The 9,252-nt window shown below is 43.6% G+C and overlaps 1 protein-coding gene across 1 annotated transcript in view; it reads left to right on the forward strand.

Moving 5' to 3' along the window:
* Positions 1 to 1,263: 1,263 nt before the first annotated feature.
* rad51b (RAD51 paralog B) overlaps positions 1,264 to 9,252 on the forward strand; it is a gene marked incomplete at its 3' end in the record, with an annotated part of 26,887 nt that continues 18,898 nt past the window's right edge. Inside the window, exons 1-5 of the mRNA XM_084314318.1 lie at positions 1,264 to 1,408; positions 2,243 to 2,356; positions 2,867 to 2,971; positions 4,198 to 4,334; positions 7,834 to 7,958. Coding sequence (XP_084170444.1) covers positions 1,325 to 1,408; positions 2,243 to 2,356; positions 2,867 to 2,971; positions 4,198 to 4,334; positions 7,834 to 7,958 — 565 coding nt within the window. The 5' untranslated portion in view covers positions 1,264 to 1,324. The remainder of the gene's footprint in view (positions 1,409 to 2,242; positions 2,357 to 2,866; positions 2,972 to 4,197; positions 4,335 to 7,833; positions 7,959 to 9,252) is intronic.

Raw genomic sequence — 9,252 nt, forward strand, 5'->3', positions numbered from 1 at the left:
ATTTGATAGAAGTTAGTGATATAATGTATGATAATTCATATTCTAATCACAGGTTCCAATAAGATAATGTATGATCATTCATATTTTAATCACAGGTTTCAATAAGATATGATCATTCATATTTTAATCACAGGTTTCACTCTGTTACTGTTACCTAGTGGGCAGTGAAAAGATAGATTTGTATTGTTATAGAAGCACGGAATGCTTGTGTAGTTCTCCGTCTTCCAGCATGGCTGCCTGTAACATAGCAACCATTGTTTTGTACATGACAACGCTGCTATGTGCTAAACGAACAATAATCACTATGCAACAACCATCAAATGCACACAGCACACACACCCACACGCACACACTCACTCAAACAAACAACACACTGCAGCACCCACTCTCCACACTTTAGATCACACAAACACACTTACACTTTATATTTATTGATAAAGGATTTGCACTACAACTCGTACACCTACTGTGAATTGTACCTAAATTGCACCTCGTCCCATTTCTCCATTTCTGCCTTGCACTATATAGTATTGTATATTAGTACACTGCACAGTATTGTATATTGTATGGTAACTACGTCTATTCTGCATCGAACATTGTACATATGTCTAAACTGAACACTGTGACCTCATTTTTTTTACTTCTAATTTTACTATGTTATTTTATTTCATACTTATCTTGTCTTGCACAGTCTCTGGAGCGCAACAGTAAGAAGCATTTTGTATAAAAGTATTCTGTACTTCTGTATGGCAACTATTAAAGAAACTTGAAACTTGAAACTTGAAAACCAAAGGTGCCTGTGTGTTGATATATGAGAAATATATCAACAAAAACATAAGAATTTGGTGACTTATTACTGGATCTTGTAAACAGGTCACAGTAGGACAGTAATGTCATGCTTTCCACCAGTGTTTTACCTACTCATAATATAGGCATCATAGGAATTTTCTTTTGAAAGTTGAAGTCAGCCATGCTGGAAGAAAGAGAGCTACACAAACATTCTATGCAAGGCCTCAACAAATCTTCCCAGAAGGGGGTTCCTGTGGCTGTGACCAAACTTCTCAGATCGGGGCTAACACTTTTCTCTGGGGGTTCTAGACATGAAACAGGTTGGTAACCAACCCCTGCTGCTACTGCAAACTTTGAGACTGGGGGGGGAACAGTGAACGATTGACTACAATGACCACAATGCAAAGCGCGCAGAAGATGCGCACCACGGGGTTTGCAAACTACTAGCCGAGTGCTAGCTTCTAGCTAATTATTAGCAACGTGTATTTTCTACCCGGTTACACTTCTCCAGGCCGTTAAAAGTGGTTTACCTCAAATGGCAAGTAAAAAACTTAGAAGAGCAGGCGTGTCAGCCGAAATATGCGAACGACTCAAGCGCCACCAAATAGAAAACTGTAAGGTAAGCGCCGAGGCTAGCGACGTTAACGGACTAGCATCCTCCTCAGTCTCGTCAAAGTTTGACTTCTGTTTACGTTTTGCATCCACTGCACGAGTCACGACCATGGAGTGTGTGTGTGTGTGTGTGTGTGTGTGTGTGTGTGTGTGTGTGAGTGAGTGTGTGTGTGTGTGTGTGTGCGTGTGATTGATTGATTGAAAACTTTATTAACAGATTGCAGAATGGGACAGTACGGCTCAATACACACAGTTGTTAAGGGGATGCAGACCAGAGAAAGACTTTCGTCTTGTTTACATCAGTGTCCCCCATTTTCAATGCATCATAACATAATTATATGACATACACGACATACAGATACAGTACTGCTACATCTATACATTTATGACATACCAGATTTGCAAATACAGTACTGTTTGTGATACAAAAAGAGTCCAGAAAAGAGAGTATATACATTTGATGTAGAAACTGTACATTGGAGGAGGTTGGGTAGGTGGGGGGGGGGGACTGTACATTGGAGGTGGTTGGGTGTGGGGGGGGGGGGACACTGTACACTGTACATTGTACAAGCAAAACTGTACATTGGAATATTGACAAAGCCATACGTGGTCATTTACTGTACATTGGAGGGGGTTGGGTTAGGACATTTACAGGGGCCAGTTTCGAATTGCAGTCTCCCGTAAGTGTTCTTTGAGAGTGGTTTTGAAAGTGGGTAGTGATTCACATTCCTTTGCAGCTTTGGGCAGGGCGTTCCACATTGATGTGGCATAATTGCGAAACGTGTGTGTGTGTGTGTTCGTGTGCGCGCGCGTGTGTGTGCGTGTGTGTGTGTGTCTGCAGGATCTGCTGTCTCTCACACCGCTGGACCTGATGCGGGTTGCGGGCCTCAGCCACTGCAGTGTGTTGATGATGCTGAAGTCAGTCAGCAAAGCCTGCGCGCCCTCAACGACCACGGTGTGTTCAGACTCGCACAATGACACTACTGCAGCAGTGAATAGTTAACTAAATCAAGCCAGACACATTGAAGTTGTTTATTTTTATTATGCAACGTGGACCCCATGGAGACGGATTGCCTCCAGCCCTCCAGTGTTAATCTAACAGGGATCCAAATAAAGAATAACAATAACATAATATAATAAATCTAAATAATAATACTGCCCTGCAGAAGCTAACCGCAGTGACTACCCAAACAGTGAAACTGAGAGGAAAATGCTTTATACAGTTCTTTGACCATCCAGTGATTTTGTAGTTAAAGCAATTCTTTATACCCCCTTTTTTTTCTCTCTAAAACAGAGCAATATTGAACTCTGAAACTTTGTCACAAGATAAAACAGATGCTGAGAAGTTGAATTTCACTTGAGACTAAATTTTGGGGGAAGATTTGTTTGTTACTGCATTATTAGCTTCTGCAGGGCAGAACAGTCATAACCTTTATATTCTGACGAGTCTCTGTTTAAAAGACAGGCCTTGGAGCTGTGGAAGAGAAGGACGGAGCTGTGTTTTTCCACATCACTGCCTGCCCTGGATGAACTGCTTCAAGGAGGTCTTCCCAGGGGGTCTCTCTCAGAGGTACACCGCTTGGACCAGCTGGAGCATTTCTGATTGTCATGTGAAAGATGGATGGACTTGACTAGCCTACTGCTGGTTGTAATGATTAGGGCTGGGTTATTAGCACTGTGATTACCCAATACAATTTTGATTCACAAGCTCCCAATTCAATTTGATACTGATTCAATTAGATATCGATTCAATAGAGGCCTGTCACGGAATGTTTAGAATGCTCATTTGTCCTCCATGTTGGAAGAAACCACGGTTGCTATGGGCAAAACAACGGTTGCTATGTGTTGATATAGGAGAAATATATCAACGGAAATGTAATACTTTGGTGTCTTATTACTGGGTCTTGTAAACGAGTCATAGTGGACCAGTAATATGCTTTTCCAGTGTTTTACCTACTCTACCACTGCACAGAAATTAGGCATTTTCTTTCAAAAGTGGTTACCAATGGTTACAGGCAGCCATGTTGGAAGAAATAACTACACAAGGCCTCTGTTAGGCTTGATGGCACTGAAAAAGCATTATGGCATTATGAATTGAAAATGGGGGACCCTGATGTAAACAAGACGAAAGTCTTTCTCTGGTCTGCATCCCCTTAACAATTGTGTGTATTGAGCCGTACTGTACTGTACCCATTCTGCAATCTGTTAATTAAAGTTTTCAATCAATCAATCAATCAATCACCAGCAGCATCTGCCTTTGTTGTCAAAACATGTTGAGTTTTTGTAGTAGTACCAGAAACTCACCACAAGGGGAACTCGAGACACCTGCAGGACGGGAGGTGCTCTGGAAACAATGTTTAAACTGTCAGAAAACATAATCACTTCAAATCATGACTGACCAGTGTGGAGGAATCTTGTTGTTTGTAACACATTTATATAGTGTTTTTAACTTTTTATCCAAAGGGCTTTACAACTTTTGTTCCTCACATTCATGGATAGGGGGTTAAGTGTCTTGCTCCAGTACACTTTGACACACTGCCCGGGAGGAGTGGGAATCGAACCGGGAACCTTCCGACTACCAGGCGACCACTCTACCTCCTGAGCCACTGTTGCCCCTAACAGTAGCTTGAATCTCACACCTAGAGAGAGCCCATCATAATTTCATTTACATGGAGCAGATAAAAGGTCTGGAGTTAATTTCAAGTGTGGCATTTGCATTTGGAATCCATCGCTGTCAACTCTCAAACGATGGAAATTGTGTTTAAATATTTATGGCCCGACTGTGTGCGTCCTCAGGTGACGGGGCCCTCAGGATGTGGGAAGAGCCAGATGTGCATGATGCTCAGCGTGTTGGCAACTCTGCCCAGGAGCATGGGTGGTCTGGACAGCGGGGTGATCTACATCGACACGGAGTCCGCCTTCTCAGCCGAGAGGTAGGAGATAACAGCAGCACTTAAAGGGGACACATTTTAGTATTCTTCAACAAGTTGACCAAAATTGGTATTTCTTTTGGTTAAAATAAGTGTTAAGTAGCTCTACATTCTGACAGCCATCACTGATGTAGATAGAGTGTCTGGTCAGTAACATGGGTCTCCCAGTCCCTCTGCTCTGCAGTAAACAGCCATCACTGATATAGAGTGTCTGGTCAGTAACATGGGTCTCCCAGTCCCTCTGCTCTGCAGTAAACAGCCATCACTGATATAGAGTGTCTGGTCAGTAACATGGGTCTCCCAGTCTCTCCACTCTGCAGTAAACAGCCATCACTGATATAGAGTGTCTGGTCAGTAACATGGGTCTCCCAGTCCCTCCGCTCTGCAGTAAACAGCCATCACTGATATAGAGTGTCTGGTCAGTAACATGGGTCTCCCAGTCCCTCCACTCTACAGTAAACAACAGCCATCACTGATACAGAGTGTCTGGTCAGTAACATGGGTCTCCCAGTCCCTCCACTCTGCAGTAAACATCCATCACTGATATAGAGTGTCTGGTCAGTAACATGGGTCTCCCAGTCCCTCCACTCTCCAGTAAACAGCCATCACTGATATAGAGTGTCTGGTCAGTAACATGGGTCTCCCAGTCCCTCCACTCTGCAGTAAACAGCCATCACTGATATAGTGTCTGGTCAGTAACATGGGTCTCCCAGCAGCACTTAAAGGGGACACATTTTAGTATTCTTCAACAAGTTGACCAAAATTGGTATTTCTTTTGGTTAAAATAAGTGTTAAGTAGCTCTACATTCTGACAGCCATCACTGATGTAGATAGAGTGTCTGGTCAGTAACATGGGTCTCCCAGTCCCTCTGCTCTGCAGTAAACAGCCATCACTGATATAGAGTGTCTGGTCAGTAACATGGGTCTCCCAGTCTCTCCACTCTGCAGTAAACAGCCATCACTGATATAGAGTGTCTGGTCAGTAACATGGGTCTCCCAGTCCCTCCACTCTGCAGTAAACAGCCATCACTGATATAGAGTGTCTGGTCAGTAACATGGGTCTCCCAGTCCCTCCACTCTGCAGTAAACAGCCATCACTGATATAGAGTGTCTGGTCAGTAACATGGGTCTCCCAGTCCCTCCACTCTGCAGTAAACAGCCATCACTGATATAGAGTGTCTGGTCAGTAACATGGGTCTCCCAGTCCCTCCGCTCTGCAGTAAACAGCCATCACTGATATAGAGTGTCTGGTCAGTAACATGGGTCTCCCAGTCCCTCCACTCTACAGTAAACAACAGCCATCACTGATACAGAGTGTCTGGTCAGTAACATGGGTCTCCCAGTCCCTCCACTCTGCAGTAAACATCCATCACTGATATAGAGTGTCTGGTCAGTAACATGGGTCTCCCAGTCCCTCCACTCTCCAGTAAACAGCCATCACTGATATAGAGTGTCTGGTCAGTAACATGGGTCTCCCAGTCCCTCCACTCTGCAGTAAACAGCCATCACTGATATAGTGTCTGGTCAGTAACATGGGTCTCCCAGTCCCTCCACTCTGCAGTAAACAGCCATCACTGATATAGTGTCTGGTCAGTAACATGGGTCTCCCAGTCCCTCCACTCTGCAGTAAACAGCCATCACTGATATAGAGTGTCTGGTCAGTAACATGGGTCTCTCAGTCCCTCCACTCTGCAGTAAACAGCCATCACTGATATAGAGTGTCTGGTCAGTAACATGGGTCTCTCAGTCCCTCCACTCTGCAGTAAACAGCCATCACTGATATAGTGTCTGGTCAGTAACATGGGTCTCCCAGTCCCTCCACTCTGCAGTAAACAGCCATCACTGATATAGTGTCTGGTCAGTAACATGGGTCTCCCAGTCCCTCCACTCTGCAGTAAACAGCCATCACTGATATAGTGTCTGGTCAGTAACATGGGTCTCCCAGTCCCTCCACTCTGCAGTAAATAGCCATCACTGATATAGAGTGTCTGGTCAGTAACATGGGTCTCTCAGTCCCTCCTGCTCTGCAGTAAACAGCCATCACTGATATAGAGTGTCTGGTCAGTAACATGGGTCTCCCAGTCCCTCCGCTCTGCAGTAAACAGCCATCACTGATATAGAGTGTCTGGTCAGTAACATGGGTCTCCCAGTCCCTCCGCTCTGCAGTAAACTGATTTTATTTGTCTGGTATCCTGCTCTCACTTTATCCAATCAGGAGAGAGAGCACTAGATATTTGTACTTATTTCAAGAAATATTGCCAAAACATAATATGCTTATATGCACAATGAAGTAAGCTAAATATGCATAATTTGCTTACTTCACTGGCAGATTATTTTACTTGTTTAAAAGCACATATTTGTAGTAAACTAGTTTTTATTTCTTATTTTTCTCAGTGTGGCATTCTCTCTCTCTCCTGATTGGATCAAGTGGGAAGGGATACCACCAGGAAATGTATTTTCTGTTTACTGCAGAGTTGAGGGACTGGGAGACCCATGTTACTGAAACACACATATTTTTTATAATTTTATCAAGATCTCTTCACACGCATGTTATTAACTACGAGTCGACGCTTGTGCAATTCTGAATGTCTCGTTTAAGGAGGGAGGGTTCTTGTCACAGCTGAAGTGCAGAAAAGGCACAATGCAAATATGTAACATGTTGTCAGTGTTCAGAAAACCCCTCATTCTGTAAAAATAAAAACAATGAAAAACTTGCAAACAGGAAAAGGCAATTTCCACAATAGGTCCTTTTTAACCCCTTCCCCTTTCACCTCATCCTTTTCTCACTCACTACACTGTGAGTGATATTGATAAGATAAGACCTATTGTAAGATAAGATATCAGTTGAAAATGCACATACCTTAAATGCCCAGTCTGTAATAAAAATGTAAAGTAAATTAGTATCCCCACCATGAAAAAAAACTAAACAGAATTGAGACATGTTTGACTTTTGTTTGATATGAAGGACTAACACAAGGCTAGACGGATAACTTGTAGGGAGGTGCCCACTTGATAACCCTGGTGATGTGTTGGCTCTCGCTGCCTATCTATCTACATGTTCGGTTGTGGTGGCCATTAGGGGCCATGTGGTAGGGTATGTAGCATCGGCATTGTCAACACCTGGAGCTCACATTTGAACCATTTCCTCCTACACCAACACCCCTTACCCTAAACCGGGTTCATACCCCCCCCCCCCACACACACACACACACACTCACACGTATATACACAACCTTGTGAGTAGCATAGATGTTGGCTAGGGGATTCTTATCACTAGGGCCCAAGTATCTTGTGTTTTATTATAAATGTAAACACACCACAGTAAAAAAAACCAACCTATACGATTCTCGATGGGTTACGACGGTTCCAAAAAGCTTATTCTCCATTTACAATCTCTTCTGTTGAATGTTCATGTTGAATGTACAACACTACATTTCTATGGTAAGAAAAAAAGTCCATATTTGGGTCATCTATGTGGCAGTGTTGTTCCTTCTCTCTCCAGGTTAGTGGAGATCGCCCAGAGCAGGTTCCCAGACTATTTCTGTTCCAAGGAGAGGGTTGAGCAGATGGCGGGCCGTGTGCACATCTTCAGGGAGCTCACCTGTCAGGACGTCCTCAACAGGTACAGTAGGACCGCTGGTTCCAGGTGGACCCCCCACATCTTTTACAATTAAAATATTTTTTTTTACAGATTTATTTTTAGCATTTTTACCGGAAAGATCAGGCAGAAGAAATTTGGGAGAGGATTTGGGGAGGACATGCAGCATAGGTCCCCGGGCCGGATTCGAACCCTGGACGCTGTGATTATAGTGCGAGCGCACTTAACGTGTGGTGCGCCACCGTGGCGCCCGACCCCCCACATTTCTCACCTAGTAACTAGTGAAGTATTCAACATTAAAGGAAAACTCCAACATTTTGGGAAATTATCTTATTTGGCATCTACCCTGGAGTTAGACAAGAAGATACATACCCTTGTTCTTCTCTGTGCATGCAGTAGGAGTAGGAAGACATGCACCGTTAGCCTAGCTTAGCGTCAGTCACTGGAAGTAGGTTCCTCCATTAGCCTAGTGCCCAACGTCTTCCTACTCCTACTGCATGCACAGAGAAGAAAAAGGTATGCATCTTCTTGTCTAACTCCAGGGTAGATGTCAAATAAGCTAATTTCCCAAAATGTTGGAGTTTTCCTTTAAGCTCAGTTGATGTCTTTGTACTTGATGGTAAATGCACTCACATTCACTCACTCACACATTCACTCACACATTCACTCACACATTCTCTCACACATTCACTCACACATTCACTCACACATTCACTCACACATTCTCTCACACATTCTCTCACACATTCACTCACACATTCACTCACACATTCACTCACACATTCACTCACACATTCACTCACACATTCTCTCACACATTCACTCACACATTCACTCACACATTCTCTCACACATTCACTCACACATTCACTCACTCACTCACTCACTCACACACTCACTCACACATTCACTCACACATTCTCTCACACATTCACTCACACATTCTCTCACACATTCACTCACACATTCACTCACACATTCACTCACACATTCACTCACACATTCACTCACACATTCACTCATTCACTCACTCACACATTCACTCACACTCACACATTCACTCACTCACACATTCACTCACTCACACATTCACTCACACATTCACTCACACATTCTCTCACACATTCACTCACTCACACATTCACTCACACTCACACATTCACTCACTCACACATTCACTCACTCACACATTCACTCACTCACACATTCACTCACACATTCACTCACACATTCACTCACACATTCACTCACACATTCACTCACACATTCACTCACTCACACATTCACTCACACATTCACTCACACATTCACTCACACATTCAC

Source organism: Notolepis coatsorum, assembly GCF_963971535.1.
Source record: "Notolepis coatsorum genome assembly, chromosome: 5".
NCBI classification, from domain to species: Eukaryota; Metazoa; Chordata; class Actinopteri; order Aulopiformes; family Paralepididae; genus Notolepis; species Notolepis coatsorum.